Below are 23,565 nucleotides of genomic sequence, written 5' to 3' on the forward strand. Positions count from 1 at the left end.
GGTTATGGGCATGATCAGTAAAGCTCCCCAGGGGATCCTAGTGCGTAGCCATTGCTCCAGGCTTTCTGAACTTCTCTCCCATTGGCTTGTGTATTTCATCTCACGCCTGCAGCGGGTGCCCATCTCCCAGTCCTGGCAGCGCTCTCACCTTCTCTCCCTACACTCTCTTCCCTGTGAGTACCCAGCTCCAAGGCTCGTGGACAGAACTTGTGGTCCCCTCCCCTAGCTTCACATGTTTGCGCATCAGTCCTGTGCCAGCTCGCCGTGTCCCGCAGATTGCCTTGTGAGTTGGTCCTCACACCTTAGACGGTGCCATGTTGGACCAGGTTTTATTTCTCTTTGTATTCCCAGCCTCTGATGGCGCCCGGGACAACAGTGTGTTCGGTGACTGGGAATGCTGATGAATGACTGAATGGATGGCCTTCTTAGACAGCCAGACTTCCCGTTGCTGAGATCTCCGACACGTTCTGAAAAGCCCTGGAGGCTGTGAGCAGCCCTCTCCCACTGAGGTACCAGTTCCTGTGCCCTGGGCCTGGGAGGGGGAGGGGGCAGGGTGGAGTAGGATTTGAGGGAAAGTTTTCTCCATCCTCCCCCATGATGAACGGGTCATGCCTCAAGTTCCACTTTTAGAAAATCCGTGCTTGGAGCAAAGATTTTTTTTTTTTTTTGCGGCACTCAGGCCTCCCACTGTTGTGGCCTCTCCCGTTGCGGAGCACAGGTTCCGGACGCACAGGATCAGCAGCCATGGCTCACGGGTCCAGCTGCTCCGCGGCATGTGGGATCCTCCCGGACCGGGGCACGAACCCGCGTCCCCTGCATCGGCAGGCAGACTCTCAACCACTGCGCCACCAGGGAAGCCCTGGAGCAAAGATTTAAAAATAATAAACGCTAACATTTACTGGGGACTTACCAGGTGTCGGTGAAATATGCAGCCTCATTTAATCATCAAAGCAGCACCATTCTTATCAGCCCTCATTTATGGGTGAGGAAAGGGAGGCTCATAGATGCTGAGTTATGTGGGAGGGACTGCTGGGACTCACCAACACCTAGTCCCCTCCTCTTCCTGGATTCATAGATGACATTTTCTAGTCCCTTTTGCAGTAGGTGGGTCCATGGAACTCCCCATGGAATGTGAGTGGAGGGGATGAGTATATTTCCAGGTGTGGCTCATTAAAAATAAAATAGTTACACATGTGCTCTTGCTGTTCCTTCTCCATCAACCAGTTGAACGCAGAGGACTTCAAAGATCCTGAGGACCTAGAAGAAGGCGGAGCCACAAGATGTAAGGAGCCTGGGGCCCCCAGCTGGAGCAGAGCCGTTCCCTTCACTGACCACGATGAACTACGGCATGAGTAAGGACTCAGCTTTTTCTGTGTTAATTTATGTTGGGCTTATTTCTTTTTTTTTCTTTTTTTTTTTTTTTGCGGTACGCGGGCCTCTCACTGTTGTGGCCTGTCCCGTTGCGGAGCACAGGCTCCGGACGCGCAGGCTCAGCGGCCATGGCTCACGGGCCCAGACGCTCCGCGGCATGTGGGATCTTCCCGCACCGGGGCACGAACCCGTGTCCCCTGCATCGGCAGGCGGACTCTCAACCACTGCGCCACCAGGGAAGCCCTGTTGGGCTTATTTCTTAAAGCAGCTAGTGCTATTTACCCTAATTAATACATGTAACCTTCCCAAGCCCTGTGCTTCGTGAGTGGTCGAGTTAGGATTCGTTCCTGTCGGGCTGTCTTCAGAGCACGTAATCTTATTCCCTGAAAGGCCTTTCCAGAATTGTCTATTATTGTGCAAATACTTCAGGAAGAGGCCGAACATTTCATCCTGGTCATTTTAGGGCTGGCCTGAGGAAAGGCAGGAGAGGATTTTTTTTTTACCCAAGACCGTTTCCTTCTCCCATATTATGAGTTCGTGTGTGTGTGTTGTGAGGGGCTGCGCTGGCCTGGGTGTAACAGAACGCTCATGGATAATTCAGCGATGGTTGGCATAAAAGAGGAGAGTTTCACGTTCAAGGGAAACTCTGGTGACATGTGATTGCCTGTGTGCCACACGGTATGCCCACACCTTTGGGTCTACCTGGCAGCCGAGAGGCTGGTGGAGGCAGAAAAGCTCTGGGTTGAGCGAGCTCCCCACTGCCTTTTTTTTTTTTCCCTCCCATTATATGGGTTGTCTTTTCACTTTCTTGCCATCCTTTGAAGCACAAGGCTTTAAATTTTTATTTATTTATTTATGGCTGTGTTGGGTCTTCATTGCTGCGCACGGGCTTTCTCTAGTCGCAGTGCGTGGGCCTCTCATCACTGTGGCTTCTCCTGTTGCAGAGCACGGGCTCTAGGCGTGCTGGCTTCAGTACTTGTGGCTCGTGGGCTCTAGAGCGCAGGCTCAGTAGTTGTGGCACAGGGGCTTAGTTGCTCCGCGGCACGTGGGATCTTCCTGGACCAGGGCTCGAACCCGTGTCCCCTGCATTGGCAGGTGGATTCTTAACCACTGCACCACCAGGGAAGTCCCCCCCTTCTCCGACTGCTTTCTTGCCTGAGATCCCCTCCCTGTCTTGGTAGCCCCCCTGGCTGCATCTATCCTGGGAGGCAACACCATGGTTAGTCCCCGTGTGGCTCCCACCAAACCAGGATTCAAGTAGGCCTCATGACCAGCTAGAGGCTGTTCTGTGGGCGCATATCCAAGAGGTCCTGACGCCAGTTGAATTAAACAAGGCAGCTGGGCTAAAGCACACAGGAGGACCTGTGTCCTGTTTCCTGTCCTCCTGAAGGGAAACAGGGAAACAAGGGTGTTCACATGTGCTTCTGAGAAGGAAGTTCTCTGGAGTATTTTTGTTCTCCTCTTTGCTTAACTAACTCACAGCTTGCTCTGCTGACAACAGGGCCCATGGGGTCGGATAATGAGTGTAAAGCAGGCTAGCCTGGTCTCTCTCTCCCTCTCCTTCCACCTGGGGAAGCCGCCCCTGGCGGGGTTAGAGGATGGGAAGGCAGTGGCGATTCAGAGCCCTTGAAGGGCTCAGGGTGACATGCCACCCAGACTTGCTGGAGAGGCTTGGAAATCAGCTGCAGCTGGGCTTGAATCATTCTACCACCTCCCAGCTCGGTGATAAGTGGCCTCAGTTTCTCCACTTGCAACGTGAATGATACTAGGAGCTTGTCTTTGCAATCTATCCACTCAATTTACTTCTATTTCCTCCTCGATGGCCACTAGCCTTGTCACCTCACACAGATGATCACATCAGCCAGCTCCCCTGCCTGTTCACGCTGCATCAGGAGCACTTGTTGATGAAATTAAAACAAAATCTCTCTTTTTTTTAAAAAAATTATTTTTTGGCTGTGTTGGCTCTTCGTTGCTGCGCGCGGGCTTTCTCTAGTTGCGGCGAGCGGGGGCTACTTTTCTTTGCGGTGTGCGGGCTTCTCATTGCGGTGGCTTCTCTTGTTGCGGAGCATGGGCTCTAGGCGCTTGGGCTTCAGTAGTTGTGGCACGTGGGCTCGGTAGTAGTGGCTCGCGGGCTCTAGAGCGCAGGCTCAGTAGTTGTGGCGCACGGGCTTAGTTGCTCTATGGCATGTGGGATCTTCCCGGACCAGGGATCAAACCCGTGTCCCCTGCATTGGCAGGCGGATTCTTAACCACTGTGCCACCAGAGAAGCCCTGCCTCTTGTTTTTAATGAAAAAAAAAAATCAGCTTTTAATCGGTGGGTCTTTTGAACCTTGCCAACCTCTTCTGTTTTCTGGCCTTACTATGCAACCATAGTCCCTTTGCATATGCTGCTCCCTGGGTCTGGGATGCATTTTCTTCCTTCCATCTGGTTAATTCCTCCTTAACTTTCCAACTTCTGTAACTTCCTTTACATTCTCAGTCTAGGTCACCTCCCCAGTTATGTGCATCCACAGCTTTGTAAATCTCTCCTCGTTGGCACTGAACACCCCTGTCGTTTTCACTTCTTAGGGTAACTATTTGCCTATTGTCTGTCTGCATCCCTGACTGTAAGTTTCATGAGGCGAGGGACCCTATGTATGTCTACTGACCTCTTTTATCCCCAGAACTTAGCACAAGACTTGGCACATGGCAAGCTCTCAAAATAATGTTGTTGAATGAATGAAAGTTGAGGATTAAATGAAAGTATTGTGTGTAGAGCACTTATGTTCTTGGCAGGCGGTACACATCAATAAATATGAGCTATTAACGATAATATTGCTCTCCTAACTGTAGGATTGGTGGGGGGAAAATTCATCCAGATCATAACTGCTCTTCCTTCTTTGGCTGCCCCAAGTGTGCAAGTTTTGGGGTAAAGTGATCGAGTCTGGAAGAAAGTACACACACACACGTATGAACGCACACACAGAGCCACACAAACTACAGGCACGTCCTCTAATGTGGGGAGAGTGTTTGCCTTCAGTTTTCTGGCAGCACCTTCTGGAACTAGAACATGGCATCAGGGAGAAGTCTGACTGTCCCGGGAATGCTGGGGGGACCCATCCGGGCACAGGTGGGCCTGAGGGTCCTCGCCACCCACCAGCCCCAGGCCCACACTCTCCTTCCCGTCTCTGCTCCGTGAAGGGCGGGGGCTGCAGATGTAGGGAGAGGTCACTCTAGAATTTAGAGCAGCTTGGGGAGCAGGGGGTGCCTGTAACAGAAGCTCCTCCGTAAGTTCACAATTCCGTCTGTGCTTGAGCATCTTGAGAAGCTCCCCTTTCCTCCAGAAACTTTGACCTGGCCCTCACCTCAAAGCATTTGCACAGAAGACCAGTGTCCACAGGAGTTTTAGAGACTTTATTTATGTATAAACGATTTAAACACTTTGCCATAAATTATCTTTGCTGTCCCTAGTCTTTGCTTAGCAGCAAATTAAAATTAATATAAAAACTCGATGAACAAGTCATACATGTATATTACAAAAAAGTTCCTGTACCAAAGTTCTTATTAGACATTTTTTTTTGTTTTTTTTTTACTTCTTTTTCTTCTTTTTGTGGGTTTTTAAAATTTTTTATTTTCTCTCCTCGTGGTGACTGTCATGTGATTGTCTCAGTTTCTGGACCAAACAAACACACTAATAATTTTAAATCTCAAACAGTGATTGTGCCTTGAGGCTTAGGTATGTACAGGGTGATCTGAAGTGGTGCCCGTTAGCAAAAGAGTGTCACGATGCCCACACCTCTACTGCAACTGATACCCACGAACTACAGAATCTAAACAGACTACACCCTGTAACTGCGTATTACTGTCCACAATGGAATCTCCAAAGACAAAAGAATATGAAATTTATCTGTAGTGATTATAGCCACCCTTGGAATTAAATTTTACACTCTGCGCTCAAATAAATTAGCTCAGGCCAGACTAAATCGGGACCTGAGAGTTAAGTGCTGAACGGTATTATTTCGCTTTGATATCAATTTCCTTTCTTTTCTTGTGTTTTTATATTTTTTTTTCTTTAAAAAGTATTTCCAGTGCTCACTCTTTCACTTTTATCCCCCCCCCAGTCGCTACACACAAATCACCCCCAAAGTCGTGGTTTAAATGCACCTGTATTTGTTAAAAGGAAAACGTCTGTAGTGTCTGTCCAACCAGCAGTCTGAATTGTTGTCCTCAACTGGTCCTGGAATGCTGGCCCTCATGGACGTCTGTGTGTCGCTCACGTGTGAATGAGTGAGGTATTAGAAGATGAGGCCTTCTCGTCTTCACGTCTCTGTTTTGCGGTCGGTGTGTTTGTTTGTGTGTATGTGTGTGGGTTTTTTCTTTTTTTTTTTCTTCATGTTGTGCGTGTGTCTGTTCTTCCTTTTGGACATTTTGCATCTCTTTCCATCTCTTTGCTGTATAGACCCAGAACAAGTGGGTCATATTTTAGGGGAACTCGGAACATGGTTGTGTGATCGTTCATTCGTCTGTTTTGTTTTTCCTCAGGAATTTGCAGCCGGGCTTTAGTCTACTTCGGGAGGTGGGACTTCTCGCATGGACAGTAGCATTTGAACTCAAAAAATGTGAGCTTTCTTGCCACTTGGTGTCCTAAAGCAGCCCGGCCTCAGTGCCCCTGTTAGGTCTTCATCTCCTTAGGAGAGGAGAGAACAGTGACTCCCGCTGAGCCATCCAGACGAGGAATGGCAGTACATGATTTTGTTACCTCTTTCCCATCTCATTCTGTCTTAAAAACTGGATGTTGCTGCTACTGTCTGCCAGCTCGGGGTATTGCTCGACGGGAAGCACGTAATAGCCTTCGTAACCCTGCACACGCCCCGTGCTCAGAAGCTGCTGCTTCTCGCCCTCAGTCCACAGGCGGCTGCCCTCTCGGCCGTCCCTGGCTTTCTGCTGTTCCTTGGCCCAGGCGGTGCCCAGGGCCCTCTGCCTGGCCTGGTCCAGGATGCGGGCCTTCTCTTCGTCCAGGGTGTCGGGGGTGAGGCCGTAGCGGATGCTGAGCAGCAGCGTGGAATACTGGAACTCGATGTTGGTGAACCTTCGAGTCCTGCCGTTGACCAGCAGCGTGGGCTGCGACACGGTCACGTTCACCCCGCTCTCCAGCACCTTGCGGCCGATGGTGGTGCCCAGGGTGACCAGGTCGCCGTCGGCCGAGCCGATCTTCACAAAGTAGTGGGTGTCCTTGCCCTCGATGCTGTAGTGCATCTTGTCCAGGTAGTAGGCGTTGTTCAGCACAGACGCCACCTTGCGGCTGTCCTCGCTGGCGATGCTGGACGTGCCAGTGGTCACCCGGCCCTCTTTGATGGCGAACATGATGCCTTTGCCTATGATGGGCGTGGTGGTGGCGAACCAGTGGCCCGCTTTCTCTCGGATGCTGGCGTGGAGCTTCTTAGAGATGACCTGCCCTTCGAGGGCCATGAAGGCCTGGTTGTGCCTCTCGGTTGTCTGCTGGACACCTGTAATGAGCTGTGGGCATAAGAAAACACAGAAAGCTGAGAAGGTGGGCTGGGCCGCTGTGTGTACGGGCTGGGGCAACACAGCGACAAAGGGTCAGAAAGAGGAAGGCTGGGACTCTCCTGCAAGAATATGTCTTGCGTCTGTCATGAGAGGAGCTAAGATAGTCCTACCTTTTGGAACTAGGACAGACTGGCAGGTTTCCAGTGCTCTGATGCTATGGCCTCTCCACCTTGTAACTGTGCCATTAACTAAAAAATGGAGGTATGGAGGAGTACCGCATTGCTGGTATCTGCACCCAGGCCTACCCACTTACCATGGCTCTCCATCACTGCGGAAGAGAGAGTCACCCTGCCCGCTGATGATCCGGCAGCTGCCGTACACACTTCAGACCCAGGAATATCCTGACCTGAAGGGCAGGGTGTTTGTCTGAGCAGCTGTGAACCCCGCTGCTGTGACCTACCTCTCTTTGAGGCCAGTGCCCTGGTTATTCATTAACTTCCTTGGGTTAGCACCTGGCTACTCAAAGTATGGCTAGCAGCTGAGACATCTCCAGGACTCGCCCTGTTAGAAAAGCAGGATCTCAGGCCTCCCTCCTGACCCACCGAGTGAGAAGCTGCAGCTTAACAAAACACTCTAGCTGGTTTGCGTGCGTATGAATGCTCGAGGATCACCGGAATAACAGATGCTGGCTTCGTGGGCCAGAGGGACCGTCCCTGGGCTTTCTGAGTCATTTGCTTTGGATCCTAGCTCTGCTTCTGCAGAGGGATGAAATCCCCATTATCTCCTTGGCCTTGAGTTCTCTACTCACAAATTACAGCTCACCTCAACTGGTGGTTGGGGGACAGGCTGGGATAATGGAAGAGGCTGTGCTTGGGAGGTAACAGCACTTACATAAATGAGCGAAATGATGGCTATTCATCCCCCGAGTGGTCCCCACGGGCAGAACTGTGAGAATGCTGTTCTCAATTACCCAGCAGCTCCTCTGGCCTCTCTCTAGTGACACAGTCTGGACGATTATTCAGAGCAGGTGAGACCTTTCAGACTTCTATTGTGTCGAGCACAGGTTCTGTAGCTGGGGATATCTGAACACAGATATCCCCTGTCCAGGTGTGGCCGAGGTCTGGGCGGCACCCAAATATCTCGGTCATCACCAAGAAACCCAAGCACAGATTATGTGCAGAAAACTCAATCTGTATACATTTGGGTAATAAAACGCTGAGGTTTTATGCAAGGCATAAAAATGTTCTTTAATGGGACAGAAACTGCAAACCACCGTTTTATTACGTCCCATAAAAGCCAAAAGGGTTATGATCTTACAGGCAGCACAGATGGTAGGTTGCTGCTAGATTTCTCAGTGCTGTGGTTAATCAAGGAGTGACTCAAGGGTACACACGGAACAGATAATGATACCACAGTTAAGGTAATAATTGAGGTTGGGAAGAAATACGTGCTGCGCCAGATAAGTAACAGTACTGACATTCGTTGTCCTGCAAAGTCACCACGTTTCACGCCCCTTTTATACCCAGCTCCGATGTTTTCCTCCGCTACTGACGTGCCCTTGGCTCCAACATGGTTCTGTTTGCCAAAGGGAATGAGGATGGTCATCGGATTCTGGGCAGGGACCTCCACTTACCTGTCCGTTCTCACTTGCTTGACTCTCTGACAACTCATAGGGCGGAGGCACGAAATACATTTTGGCCCTTGGGAAGCCGGGAATTATGTTGCTAAGCTGAAATCCAAACATCACCAGCCAGCTTTTCACATCTACGGTGGAAACGAAAATAAAGATTTCTGAAATCATGATGGATGGAAAGCCAGAGAGGATCTTGGAGACAGAACAAAATAAAATGGGGGGTTGTGTATGGAGTCCAGCAGGAGAGGGAGGCAAGAGCCTGTGAAGGTCTCCTGGCCCGGACCCAGAGCTGCTTACCTGGGTTCTCGGAAGTAGATGCCCTTCCAAACTCGGTCAGTTGACCGCCACTCACCCCTCCCCATGTGGTGATTTAGGACAGTGCTGGAGTAAGATAGATCTACTTTCGATGACCCTGCTGTGTGACCTCGGGCAAGTTCCTGACCCTCTCTCAGCTTCAGGTTCCTCAGATATGAATTGGGATAATAACTGTACCAATCGCATCGGGCTGTCGTGAGGACTGACGGAAAAAATCCATGTCAAGGGCTTATCATAGTGCCTGGCACGTGGGTTGCTCAATAAATATGGACACCTTCATTTGGCAAGTATTTAAGGGAGCACGTATTACGGGCCAGTCAATGTGCTTAGAGGCTAGAGACACAACGACTGGCTACATGCAGACGTGATGATTAACACTGTGCAGGACCTCGGTGGTGGTGGTGGGGGTGCTGCTGCACTGAGGCTGGCTCATCATGGAAAGGGGATTCCCTGAGTGTATGGCACGCAGAGAGCCATCTGGCTCCTGAGACCCTTTCCTCAGGTGTCTACGCTTCAAAGAGAGGTCAAGAGGGAGCTCTGCGTGCTCAGGGGACGACTGCCCTTCCTTGCTAGGGCTCAAGACTGAGTCTGCTCCACTGTCACTCTCTCCATCTCTGTTCCTGAATTCCTTCTTAGTAATTTCATTAGACAGTCGATCCTTCCAGCAGCCTGGCCTCTTATTTTTTTGGCGATCCTCCCCCTACTAACTCTCCTGCTCATCCTCTGGACCTTGTTATCATCAATAATTCTGATCCCCCCCCCCCATTATCTCAATTTCATGTACATCATCCTCTGATCACCACCTGGACTCTCTAGTTTACTCCTTTTCGTAACCTGACACCCATACTCCCCGAGCCTCTCCTCTCCTTAGGACCTTCAACCTACCCTAAACTTCTTTTCCCTCCCTCAGCTTCTTGGTCTCTCTTCTCTTCTCACCTAGCACACATTCCATGGGCAATCATTAGAATGATTCCCTTGTGTATTATCTCAGATCCTTGCCCCTTCATCACACCTGCTTGGTGAAATCACAATTTTGGTTAAATCATGGAAGGCTCTGCCTATTCCATGTTTATCCCTGTGCAGCTGAATGTGGCAGCAGAAAGGAATGTAACCACACTGACTGGCGTTACTTTAAATTCCTGTCAATGGACCCCAATTGTGCCTTCCTGCTCCCTGGCAATCTGACTACATCCCCTTCCTCCATTTAGTCCTTCTCCCATTCTCCTGGATGATTTAACCTCTTCTCATCTCGCCTAAAACCTCCCACACCTGCTTTCCCTTCTGCGCTCTAGCAGATGACCTTAATTTCTAGTCTAGGAAAACCGATGAGGCCAGAGGGCAATGTCCCTAAACCCTCATCATATTTATCAGCCTACCAGCATCTGCACCCATATTCCCGCCTTCCTCCTGTTACTCTAGATGAGCTGTTGGAATCAACCCTCCACTTGGGCACCAGCTCACATTCATTTTTGCCCACTCAGGGGCAGCACTCCAGCAACTCTCTCTCTCCATCAATTTACTCCCTCTTCCAATGGATCAACCCCATCAGCGTACAAACATGCCACTAAAAAAAAATCCCTCTCTTGTCCCTCCTTCTCCCTTTAGCCACCACCCATGTCTCACCCCCTTTACAAGAACTTCTCAAACTCAAAATAATTTTCTAGATTCACTGACTCCCATTCATCTCCTCTGAATCAGGCTTTGCTCCCAGATACTCATTAAAACAACTCTCGTCAAGGTCACAAATGACCTCTGTGTTGCTAAGTCCAATGCTGACTGTGGTCCTCATCTTGTTTGACCTATCAGAATTTATCTGACAATTCCTGTGTCTCTCTCTGTCTTGGCTTTCTCGACAGCACACTCCCTTGTCCCCCTCTCACCTTTGTGGCCACCCCTTGTCCCTCATTGGTTCCTCCTCATCTCCCTACTCTGAATATCAGGATGTCCTAGACTCAGTCTGTGAACTTCTTTTGCATTCTGTCTACTCTTCCAAACACGGTGATCTTATGCACCCTCAGGGCCCTCAATACCATTTACATGCAGATACTGGACTCCATCCAGGACCTCTCCCTCAATTCCAAACTAGTGTATGTAATTACACTTCAGACTTCTACCCGAAACTGAACTCATCTTCCTCCCTCGCACCTGTTGCCATAGTCTTTTCCATGCCAGGTTACGGCAACTCCATCCTTCCCGCTACCATCCTTGACCTCTTCCTTTTTCTCACTCTCTATGTCTAAACCATCAGTAAATCCTTTACTTTTAAAAAAACAATTGAGGTAAGTTTCACGTAACATAAATTCATCATGTTAAACATTTTAAAGTACACAATGCAGTGGCTTCCAGTACATTCACAGTATTGGACAACCTTCATTTCTATTGAATTCCAGAACATTTCATCACCCTCAAAGAGACCGCATACCTGTTAGCAGTCATTCTGCATTCTCCTTTACCCTCAGTCCCTGAAAACCAACACTGCTTTCTGTCTCAATGGAGTTGCCTATTCTGGATATTTCGAAATCATGTAATACGTGGCCTCTCATGTCTGGCTTCTTTCATATAGCACAATGTTTTCAAGGTTCCTCCATGTTGTAGCCTATGTCAGCACTTCATTCCTCTTTATGGCTGAATAACATTCTGTTATTTGGATATACCCCATGTTGTTTATTCATTCATCAGTTAATGGTTATTTGAGTTGTTTACACCTTTATTTTTTACTATTATGGATAATGCTATTATGAATATTCATGGACAGATTTATCTTGATTTTTCTTCATTCACTGTCAGGATTTTATTATCGTTATTTTAGGATAGCATTTTAAAAAATGAAGTTTAGTTGATTTACAATGTTGCATTCGGTTCAGGTGTACAGCAAAGTGATTCAGTTATACACATACATACATATATATTCTTTATTTAATTTTTATTTTATGTTGGAGTATAGTTGATTTACAATGTGTTAGTTTCCAGTGTACAGCTAACTGATTCAGTTACGCATGTACATATATCCATTCTTTTGCAGATTCTTTTCCCATATAGGTTATTCCAGAATATTGAGTAGAGTTCCCTGTGCTATATAGTAGGTCCCTGTTGATTATTTTATACATAGTAGTGTGTATATGTTAATCCCGAACTCCTAATTTATCCCTCCCCACCACATTTCCCCCTGGCAACCACAAGTCTGCTTTCGAAGTCTGTGGGTGTGTTTCTGTTTTGCAAATAAGTTCATTTGTATCATTTTTTTTTAGATTCCACATATAAGTGATATCATATGATATTGTCTTTCTCTGTCTGACTTACTTCACTTAGTATGATAATCTCTAGGTCCATCCATGTTGCTGCAAATGGCGTTACTTCATTCTTTTTAATGGGTGAGTAATATTCCATTGTATATATGTACCACATCTTCTTTATCCATTCCTTTGTTGATGGGCATTTAGGTTACTTCCATGTCTTGGCTATTGTAAACAGTGCTGCAATGAACATTGGGGTGTGTGTATCTTTTCAAATTATGGTTTTCTCTGGATATATGCCCAGGAGTGGGATTGCTGGGCATATGGTAGTTCTATTTTTAGTTTTTTAAAGAACCTCCATACTGTTCTCCTCATGGTCATGCCAATTTACATTCCCACCAACAATGTAGGAGGGTTCCCTTTTTTCTACACCTTCTCCAGCGTTTATTGTTTGTAGGCTTTTCGATGATGGCCATTCTGACCTGTGTGAGGTGATTACCTCACTGTAGTTTTGATTTGCATTTCTCTAATAATTAGTGATGTTGAGCATCTTTTCATGTGCTTTTTGACCACCTGTATGTCTTCTTTGGAGAAGTGTCTATTTAGATCTTCTGCCCAGTTTTTGATTGGGTTGTTCGTTTCTTTGATATAGAGCTGCATGAGCTGTTTGTATATTTTGGAGATTAATCCCTTGTTGGTCACTACGTTTGTAAATAATTTCTCCCATTCTGTAGGTCGTCTTTTCATTCTGTTTATAGTTTCGTTTGCTGTGCAAAAGCTTTTTAAGTTTAATTAGGTCCCTTTTATTTTGGTTTTTATTTTCATTACTCTAGGAGGTGGATCCAAAAAGATCTTGCTGTGATTTATTTCAGAGTTTTCTGCCTATGTTTTCCTCTAAGATATTTATAGTATCTGGCCTTACATTTAGATCTTTGAACCATTTAAAGTTTATTTTTTTGTATGGTGCTAGAGAATGTTCTAATTTTATTCTTTTACATGTAGCTGTCCAGTTTTCCCAGCACCACTTATTGAAGAGACTGTCGTTCCTCCATTGTTTATTCTTGCCTCCTTTGTCGGAGATTGACCATAGGTGCGTGGGTTTATATTTGGGCTTTCTATCCTGTTCCATTGATTTATAGTTCTGTTTTTGTGCCAGTACCATACTATTTTGATTACTGTAGCTTTGTAGTATAGTTTGAGGTCAGGGAGTATGATTCCTCCAGCTCCGTTTTTCTTTCTCAGGACTGCTTTGGCTATTTGGGGGTCATTTGTGTTTCCATACAAATTAAAATTTTTTTGTTCTCGTTCTCTAAAAATGCCATTGGTAATTTGAGAGGAATTGCATTGAATATGTAGATTGCCTTGAGTAGTATAGTCATTTTCACAATATTCATTCTTCCAATCCAAGAACATGGTGTATCTTTCCATCTGTTTGTGTCATCTTTGATTTCTTTCATCAACATCTTATAGTTTTCAGAGTACAGGTCTTTTGCCTCTTTAGGCAGATTTATTCCTAGGTATTTTATTCCTTTTGAAGTGATGGTAAATGGGATTGTTTCCTTAATTTCTCTTTCTGATCTTTCATTGTTAATGTATAGGAATGCAACAAATTTCTGTGTGTTAATTTTGTATTCTGCAAATTTACCAAATTCATTGATGAGCTCTACTAGTTTTCTGGTAGCATCTTTAGGATGTTTGCCATTGTGGCTGGAAAAGATGCTTGATATGATTTCAATTTTCTTAAATTTATTGAGGCTTGCTTTGTGGCCCAAGATGTGATCTATCCTGGAAAATGTTCTGTGTGTACCTGAGAAGAATGTGTATTCTGCTGCTTTCAGATGGAAGGTTCTATAAATATCAAGTCCATCTGGTCTAATGTGTCATTTAAGGCCTGTGTTTCCTTATTGATTTTCTGTCTGGATGATCTGTCCATTGATGGAAGTGGGGTGTTAAAGTCCCCCACTATTATTGTGTTACTGTTGATTCTCCTTTTATGGCTGTTAGTATTTGCCTTATATTTTGAGGTGCTCCTATGCTGGGTGCATATATATTTACAATTGTTATATCTTCTTCTTGGACTGATCCCTTGATCATTATGTAGTGTCCTTCTTTGTCTCTCGTAACAGTCTTTATTTTAAAGTCTATTTTGTCTGATATTGATACTCCAGCTTTCTTTTGATTTCTATTTGCATGGAATACCCTTTTCCACCTCCTCACTTTCAGTCTGTATGTGTCTCTAGATCTGAAGTGGGTCTCTTGTAGACAACATATATCCGGGTCTTGTTTTTGTATCCACTGAGCCAGTCTATGTCTTTTGGGTGGAGCATTTACTCCATTTACATTTAAGGTAATTTTCAATATGTATGTTTTTATTGCCGTTTTGTTAATTGTTTTGGATTTGCTTTTGTAGGGCTTTTTTCTTCCCTTCATCTTTTGTTCTCTCTCTTGTGATTTGATAACTATCTTTAGTATTGTGTTTGGATTAATTTGTGTGTGTGTGTGTGTGTGTGTGTGTGTGTATCTATTGTAGATTTTTGGTTTGCAGTTCCCATGAGGTTTTGATATAGAAGTCTATATGTATACAAGATTGTTTTAAGTTGCTGGTCTTCTAATTTCCAATGCATTTACAATATCCTGTATTTGTACTCTGCTCTTCTTACGACTGCTGGTTTTGATATCATATTTGTATGTGGATGATTTCCTACCTTTACTTTATGTTTGCCTTTACCGGTGAGCTTTCCCATTTGCAATTTTCTTGTTTTTAGTTGTGGCCTTCTTTTCCGCCTAGAGAAGTTCCTTTAGGATTTGTTGTAAAGCTGATTTGGTGGTGCTGGATTCTTTTAGCTTTTGCTTGTCTGTAAACCTTTTACTTTATCCACTGAATTTGAGCAAGAGCCTTGCTGGGTAGAGTATTCGTGGTTGTTGGTTTTTCCCTTTCATCACTTTAAATATATCGTGCCACTGCCTTCTGGCCTGCAGAGTTTCTGCTGAAAAATCAGCTGATAGTCTTATGGGGATTCCCTTGTATGTTATTTGTTGCTTTTCCCTTGTTTTTAATATTTTTTCTTTGTCTTTCATTTTTGTCATTGATTAATATGTGTCTTGGTGTGTTCCTCCTTGGGTTTATCTTTTGTGGGACTGTGCACTTCCTGGACTTGAACGAGTGTTTCCTTTCTCATGTTAGGGGAGTTTTCGGCTATAATCTCTTCGAATATTTTCTTGGGCCCTTTCTCTCTCTCTTCTCCTTCTGGGACCTCTATAATATGAATGTTGGTGTGTTTAATGTTGTCCCAGAGGTCTCTGAGACTGTTCTCATTTCTTTTCATTCTTTTTTCTTTATTCTATTCCATGGCAATGATTTCCAGCACTCTCTTCCAGCTCACTTATTAGTTCTTCTGCCTCATTTATTCTGCTTTTGATTCCTTCTAGTGTATTTTTCATTTCAGTTATTGTATTGTTCATCTCTGTTTGTTCTTTAAATCTTAGGTCTTTGTTAAACATTTTTTGTATTTCCTCAGTCTGTGCCTCCATTCTTTTTCCAAGATCTTGGATCATCTTTACTATCATTACTCTGAATTCTTTTTCAGGTAGATTGCCTATCTCCACTTCATTTACTTATTCTTCTGGGTTTTTATCTTGTTCCTTTGTCTGAAACATATTTCTCTGCTGTCTCATTTTGTCTGACTTCCTGTGTTTGTGGTCTCCTTTCTGCAGGCTGCAGGTTCGTAGTTCCTCCTTCTTCTGGTGTCTGCTCTCTGGTGGCTGAGGTTGGTCCAGAGGCTTGTGTAGGCTTCCTGGTGGGAGGGACTGATGCCTGCACACTGGTGGTTGGAGCTGGGCTTGTCCCTCTGGTGGGCAGGGCTGTGTCAAGGGGTATATTTTTAGGTGGCTGTGAGCTCAGTACAACTTTAGGCAGCCTGTCTGCTGGTGGGTGGGGCTGTGTTCTCTCCCCCACCCCACTGGTTGTTTGGCCTGAGGCGTCCCAGCACTGGAGCCTGCAGGCTGTTGGGTGGGGCCAGGTCTCTGTGCCAAAATGGTGACCTTTGGGAGAGCTCACACCAATCAATATTCCCTGGGACCTCCACCACCAGTGTTCCTGCCCCTACAGTGAGCCACAGCCAACTGCTGCCTCCCCAGGAGACCCTCCAAGACCCGCAGGTAGGTCTAGCCCAGGCTCCTATGGAGTCACTGCTTTGTGCTGGGCCCAGTGCATGTGAAATCTTGTGTGCATCCTCCAAGAGTGGAGTCTCTGTTTCCTCCAGTCCTGTAGAGCTCCTGCACTCAAGCTCCTCTGGCCTTCCAAGTCAAATGCTCTGGGGCTCCTCCTCCCGTTGCCAGATCCTCAGGCTGGGGAGCCTGACATGGGGCTCGGAAGTCACTCCTGTGGGAGAACCTCTGCAATATAATTTTTTCCAGTTCATGGGTCGCCCACCCAGCAGGTATGGGATTTGATTATAGAGTGAAAGCACCCCTTCTCCTGTCTCATTGTGACTACTTCTTTGTCTTTGGTAGGTAAAATATCCTTTTTGTTGATGGTTGTTCATCAGTTGTGATTTTGGTGTTCAGTGGTTAGTTGTGATTTTGGTGTTTTCATGAGAAGAAGTGAGCCTAAGTCCTTCTACTCTGCCATCTTGTCTGGAATCGAGGGGCTCTACATATATATTCTTTTTCAAATTCTTTTCCATTATAGCTGATTCCAAAATATTGAATATAGTTCCCTGTGCAATACAGCAGGTCCTTTTTGTGTATCTATTTTATATATAGTAGTGTGTATCTGTTAATCTCAAACTCCTAATTTATCCCTTCCTCCTCCCTTCTCCTTTGGCAACCATAAGTTTTTTTCTCTGTGAGTTTGTTTCTGTTTTTAAATAACTTAATTTGTACTATTTTTTAGATTCTACATATAAGTGGTATCATATAATATTTGTCTTTCTCTCTCTGATTTTTTCACTTAGTATGATAATCTCTAGGTCCATTCATACTGGGGCAAATGGCATTATTTCATTCTTTTTTATGGCTGAGTAATATTCCATTGTATATATATGCCAAATCTTTATCCATTTATCTGTTGATGGGCTTAGGTTGCTTCCATGTCTTGGCTATTGTAAATAGTGCTGCTATAAACATTGGGGTGCATGTATCTTTCTGAGTTATAGTTTCATCTTTTCTGGATATATGCCCAGGAGTGGGATTGCTGGATTATATGGTAGTTCCATTTTTAGTTTTTTTAGGAACCTCCATACTGTTCTCCATAGTGGTTACACCGGTTTTCATCCCCGCCAACAGTGTAGGATGGTTCCCTTTTTTCCACACCCTCTCCAGGATTTATTATTTGTAGACTTTCTGATGATGGTACAAACTGATGTTTGAAAACCTCTTTTCAGTTCTCTTGTGTATACACCTAGGTGTGGAATTGCTGGGTCCTACGGTTGAATCCTTTACTTTCACTTTTAAAATAGACCAGAATGTGTGTCCACTTCTCACCACTTCCACCACCTCAGCCCTGGCCCATCATCTCTTGCCTTGATTTCTAACTGTCCTCCCTGCTTTCACTTCTGTGCTCCACGTACCTTGTATGCTCCACATACCTTTAGACATGGAAAAGGCCCTTACCATTCCTTTACTCATAACACTCCAGCGATCCCCCATTTCTGTCAATGAAAAAGTGAAAGTCATTCTAATGGTCTCTAAGGACCCTTGCCCGTGATCTCTCTGACCTCGTCTTCTCCTCCTCTCTCTCTCTTGCTCACTCAGCTCCAGCCTCTGTGCCGTTTCTTGAACATGCCAGGTGTACACTCATGTCGGAGCCTTTATACAGGCAAGCCCTCTGCCTGGAGTGTGCTTCCCTGAAGGTATCTTCTGGCTGTCTCACTCTTCCCTTTTTCAGGTCTTGCTCAGATGTTGCCTCCAATAAGGCCAACTTCATGTTTAACCCCTGCCTGTTCCCACCCCCAGCAATCCCAAGTCCCCTTCCTCCACTCATCCCCCCACCCCCAAAACAGTTACCACACTTGAACATGTGTCTCATTTGGGCATTTATGACATTTATTGTTTATTGTCTGTCTCCCTCACCGAGAATGTTGTAAGCTCCATCAGGACCCGGAGTTAAAAAATCTGTTTCATTCACTGATGTCTCCTCAGGCCTAGCACAAAATAGGTGCTCAATAAGTATCCATGGAGTGGATGAACAAACACTGACTATATGTGGCAAAAGCCACCCTGAATAGTGTGTGTGACAGAGGAACTACCTGTACCTGCTTGAGAAGATGCTTCTGAAGGGGCTGAGTAAGGTCTACACACCTCCTGCCCTGGGACTGTTATGAGGGGTTTAATGCTGACTTCACTACTGAACATACAGGCCTAGAAGACCCTCTAATGAGAGTGACTCTGGAATCTACAGTGTGTCCATCAGCCTTAGGCATAAACAAGTTCCTTGAATGACGTGGCAAGTGCACGTATTAGTGATAGCCCATTTAAGAGTCATTTAACCTCAGTAATCATCAGAAAGATGCAAATAAAAGCCACAGTGAGATAGTACCACACACCTGTCAGAATCACTGTCACCAAAAAGACAAGAAACAGTAAGAGCTGGCGAAGATGTGGAGAAAAGGGACCTCTCGTGCAGTGTTGATGGGAATGTGAATTGGTGTAGCCACTATGGAAAACAGTATGGAGGGTCCTCAAAAATTAAAAATACAACTACCATATGATCCAGCAATTCCATTCCTGGGTATTTATCCAAAGAAAGCACTAATTTGAAAAGATATATGCAACCCCATGTTCATCGTAGCATGATTTACAATAGCCAACATATGGAACCTAAGTGTCCATGGACAGATGAATGGAGAAAGAAGATGTGGTATATATACATATATAATGGAACATTACTCAGCTATAAAAAAGAGTGAAATCTTGCCATTTGTGACAACATGGATGGACCTGGAGGAGATTCTAAGTCAAAGAAGTTACAGAAAGACAAATAACATGTGTTTTCACTTAAATGTGGACTCTAAAAAACAAAACTAATGAACAAATGTAACAAAGCAAACAGACTCAGATACAGAGAACAAACAGGTGGTTGTCAGAGGGGAGGTGGGTTGGGAAATGGGATAAATAGGTGGAGGGGGTTAAAAGCTACAACTATCAGTTATAAATAGGTCACAGGGATGTAATGTACAACTCAGGGAATACAGTCAGTAGTACAGTCTAGAATCACTATGTTATACCCCTGAAGCTAATGTAATACTGTAAGTCAACTATACGTCAATAAAAAACGTCATTTAAGAATACAGGTTTGAAATTGCCTTAAAACGTGTGTCCGCATCAAGCAGACAGAAGCCTCGCTTTAGTCCAGCAATGGTCATATATCCACAGAGCACCTCTGTGCAAAGTAGGTGGTGAATGCTGTGCAGTGCGGTTACCAAACTTTGGGTGTTTGTGGTTACCCGTCACGATCACCTATCGTGGTTGTTTTGCCATATCCGGGGATCACCTGTACTTGTTTTGCTTTGTCTACTTAAGCACATCCATGACAAAAAAGAAACTTTATGTCACTACCGTAAGTGGGAGAGCCCTCTCACTTGATGCAAACAGAAAATAACTGTAAAATTAAAACAGAACAACGCAATTAAGCTGGAGCATGATTTTGTTACCTGCTACCCGGGGAGTCTTAGACCTGCTCTCTCTGTTAAAAAGGGAGATGAGAAGCGTTAACGAGGTGTTACGTACACACCGGCATCAAGTGGAGGCTTTCTCCTCTGCCGAATTGGGAGAATAAAAAGATCACTGAAGAGAAACCAGCTTTCCCCATCTGTGTTTCCATGTTATTTAATACCTCATCTGAACAACATATAAACTCAGCCCATCTTTCACCAGGGATATGGAGGGAATCCCAAGAAAGGCTAGAGAGAGGTCTTTGCCCTCAACAGACTCTCCCCTGCAGGGATCAACTTGATCTCTCCCCTGCAGGGATCCCTCCCTAGTCTCCAGGAGATGATAACAACCCCCTGCCTTTGGGACCAGACATTTTAATGGCTGCTCCCATGAACAGTAATAGTTCATGTCATCTATCTGTTCTAGCTTTTTAAGTTTCTAACATGGCTTGGTTTCCAAGTCTAACTCTTCTGAAAAATGTTTCTTCAAGTTGCTTGTCTCCTCCATCCTGCAGAAGGCACTTCTGGTACCACACAAACACCCCTCCTCCTTTCAAAGTCACTGGCTGTCTCTGGTGACAGCCTCCCTAAACAATCTGTCGAGAGGGAGTCCTTGAGGTAGGAGTGGCGATGTGGCCCTTCCTAATAGCCCATCACTCCCCTGCCCCATGTTGTTCACAGCATGGGCAGCTGAGGCCCGCGCTCTCTCTCTAACGCACGCTGTCAGCACAGCAGCCTGGGTGGTAAGTGCAGAGAGAGAAGAGAGTAAAGCAAGAAGGAGGCTGGGCCTCCCTCCTCACTTAGGGAAATCAAACTCCACAAAATCCGACTTCTCGTTCATGTGTGCCTGGGGGTCTGTAAGCCCAGAGACAGCAGGGGAGAAGCCAACCCGAGTCATCGTGGGTGACATATGGGAGGTTCGCTTACCTCCAGATTTGGGGTTTCAGATTTGCCAAAGCAATGCCACTCAGAGCAGAGTTGGGATCTGTTTCAGGGTGGAGCTGAAGACCCCTGGGAACCCCAGAGAATTACACAAAGGTGGTAATTTCACTCCTCACCTACAAACTCCCTGTCTCCAAGTGCATAGCTGCTTGTAAGTAACAAATGCATTCCTACCATTGATAAGTCTTTGCCCAGGGCTAGGTGCCTTAAGTGTCCTGATTCACTTACTTTTCACAGCACTACAGGATGAGTGCTGTTACCGGCACAATGCTGCCAATGAAGAAGCTAAGGCTCAGAAAGTTTAAGACATTCGTATGGGTCACACAGCAAGTGATTGGCAAGGCCAGAATTGGTGTCTGGAGATGTATTCAGGTTCTAACATCAGAAGGAACCGGCTTGAGGACGGGCCAGGCTTGGGCCTGAGCACAGGTCTTGGTTTGCCCAGGACTGAGGAGTTTCCTGGGACTCACTGTCACTGGAAAAGCCCAGGGCACTGCAGGTTTTTGGGGAGAGGGTCTGTATCTCTCAGTCTGTCTTTTATATCCTTTCCTCTAGTATCTTTCGTATCACAGATATATCAGTCATCAATATATTACCTTAAACAATAACTGGTAAAAAGGGTGCAGCTTTAGAGCCCGTGAGTGGGAAAGGAATCACTTCTTGCCCTCCCTTACCCCACCTTGGTAGATACAGCTGTGTCCAGCCCAGATGTCTTTGAGCTCCTAACGGGTGTTCTCTGCTGCTCTCCTTTGTGCCAGCATTTTGGGGGAGGACACAGCCTCCTCCAGCCACAGGAGCTGTCTCTTGCAGAGAGCTCTGTTTCCAAACAGCAAAGATTCTTTTGAGCACCAGAGAGACAGTAGTTCTGTCCACTGTGCTCCTGCCGACTACCTCTTAATTCCTTCTTCAATTGTGAGCTGCAAGTTCAACCATTCTGCTCATCTCCTACGACGCAAATGAAGACGCATATAGATGGGTTTACAGATTCGCCAACATCTGAATGGCGGAGAATGACTTGGTGTTCTCTTCTGGGCTGCAGTCTCCAGGGGTCATCTCACGTTGAGCGGCAGCCCCTCTTACTTTGCTTGGACTGCAGACATCAGCTCTATACGTGCAGCTTCTCTAACGTTACCTTTTATTTTAGACTCTTTCTAATGTTTTCTGGATTCGGTTTTGTTGGACTTAGTTCAACTTGACTTGATGCCCGTTTATTGAGTCCCCATGAAGCACTGGAATGAGGAAAGCCGTCTTGCTATTCAGAAAACTCGAATTTCTTTTTGTCTTTTCAGGAGGACCAGGAGAGTAGCTGAGGGGGTCAGTGAGGCACACTGTGCTCTGCGAATGGTTTTGTCTGGGTCTTGGCAGCTGTGGGTGTGCGTTCATCCCACGCTGAGGGCTTTCTTTTTATTTACCTTTGGCTGATTCATCCCTAAGGTATACAGTGCCAAGCCAGGCTCTGGGAAGCGCATTCTTGCGGGGCGGGGCCTTCTTCTCCTGTGGCTGAGATAGGCATGGGCTGCCTCCCCACTCACATTGTTTCCTTTGGCTGGAATACGCCTCCTCTCCCTCTCCCACTTCATAATGGCCTCTGCTCAAAGGCCACCTATCTGTGAGTGCCCTAAAGAGACAAGACACTTCCCACCACTCTCTAACTCTTTACCTACTTCATTTATCTTCCCTGCTTTATCATTATCTGAAACTATATACATATGGGTGTCTACTTTCCCGAGAGGTCCTTTAAGTTGAAACTGCAGTGAACTGAGGGCGGGTGGGGGGGACACAAACCCGGCCAAGCCCTGGGGAAGAGAGGACGCCCTGGTAGAGTAGCATGGCAGGGCCTCCTGACGAGGTGCACTGGGGAGACCGGGAGGGAACTAGCTTGGCCAAAACCCCTGCACTCCAAAGGTGGCAGCTGCTTCGGTTGCAGGAGGATGCTGGCTTCAACTTCAAAGGCTCTGGGACTTGTCAGTGAGGCAAAGCAGGGCCACAAGTTGACCTTTAGGGTCATCTATTTCTTTCTGCAGCATGCGGCACTGAGGGCAGCCCTGTGTTCCAAGGAGCTGCTGCTTTCTTTCCAATCTTGGGGGTGGACAAATGATCCCTGGCCACCTGAGGGTAGGGACCCCTTGGGCTTGACGCTTCCCTGGCCCATTGGCCAAGAGCTGTGAGTTTCCTAGAACTTGGGGAGGGGCTTGGAATTGGGGTCCCCATTGTTACTCCTCTACAATGCATGTACAGGTGAGATGGCTCCAGATTCCTTGCTGAAAGTTGGTATTTTTCCTCCCATCCATCCATCCATCCATCCATCCATCCATCCATCCATCCATCCAGATTTCCTTGCTTATCTCCCTGAAGATAGGGACTCTATCTTGCCCTCCACTGCATTTCTAGGACTTATGTATTAGATGAAAATATCCGTGAACAGGTGGATGGATGGAGATGGATGGAAATAGATGGATGTTTCCTTTTACCAATTTCTCACTTATCATGAGGAAGTAGATCATCTGCCCTCCTTGACCCCTCTATCCACACCCGTGTCCAAGCTTCCTTTGTCCTTTTGACTTTTGCTCATAGTCTTCCTTCAGCCTTGAGCTCGTTTCTGCCAAACAAGATCCCCCTCGTCCTTCAGGTCCAGTTTGACACGGGGCTCTTTTGTACTGTGTCAAAATTTTCAAATCTGAAGTTATCTGCACGTGTGCTACACACACACACACACACACACACACACACACACACACACACACACACCACTTTGAGAGAAGAGTGTTTGTCTTGCTCATCATTATATCCCCAGAATGTAGCATGCTGGCCCACTATAAATGCTTGTTGAATAAATAACTGAACAAACACCTATATGGTAGCACAGACTTAATTCTGCTTTGCATTATCATTGGTTATTTGTATTTGTATCTCACCAGCCTGGTCGTGAGG

General features: G+C 46.0%; 1 protein-coding gene and 1 long non-coding RNA gene across 2 annotated transcripts in view; one reads left to right on the forward strand and one right to left on the reverse strand.

Moving 5' to 3' along the window:
* The first annotated feature begins 1,230 nt into the window (after positions 1-1,230).
* LOC116751934 overlaps positions 1,231-23,565 on the forward strand; it is a 53,185-nt gene continuing 30,850 nt past the window's right edge. The window contains exon 1 of the long non-coding RNA XR_004349369.1: positions 1,231-1,352. This is a non-coding gene — a long non-coding RNA (uncharacterized LOC116751934). The remainder of the gene's footprint in view (positions 1,353-23,565) is intronic.
* TENM2 (teneurin transmembrane protein 2) overlaps positions 4,943-23,565 on the reverse strand; it is a 1,008,125-nt gene continuing 989,502 nt past the window's right edge. Inside the window, exons 28-29 of the mRNA XM_032628422.1 lie at positions 8,493-8,623; positions 4,943-6,868 (exon numbers count right to left, since the gene is read on the reverse strand). Coding sequence (XP_032484313.1) covers positions 6,107-6,868; positions 8,493-8,623 — 893 coding nt within the window. The 3' untranslated portion in view covers positions 4,943-6,106. The remainder of the gene's footprint in view (positions 6,869-8,492; positions 8,624-23,565) is intronic.

The sequence above is a fragment of the Phocoena sinus genome, chromosome 3, assembly GCF_008692025.1.
Source record: "Phocoena sinus isolate mPhoSin1 chromosome 3, mPhoSin1.pri, whole genome shotgun sequence".
Classification (NCBI taxonomy): Eukaryota; Metazoa; Chordata; class Mammalia; order Artiodactyla; family Phocoenidae; genus Phocoena; species Phocoena sinus.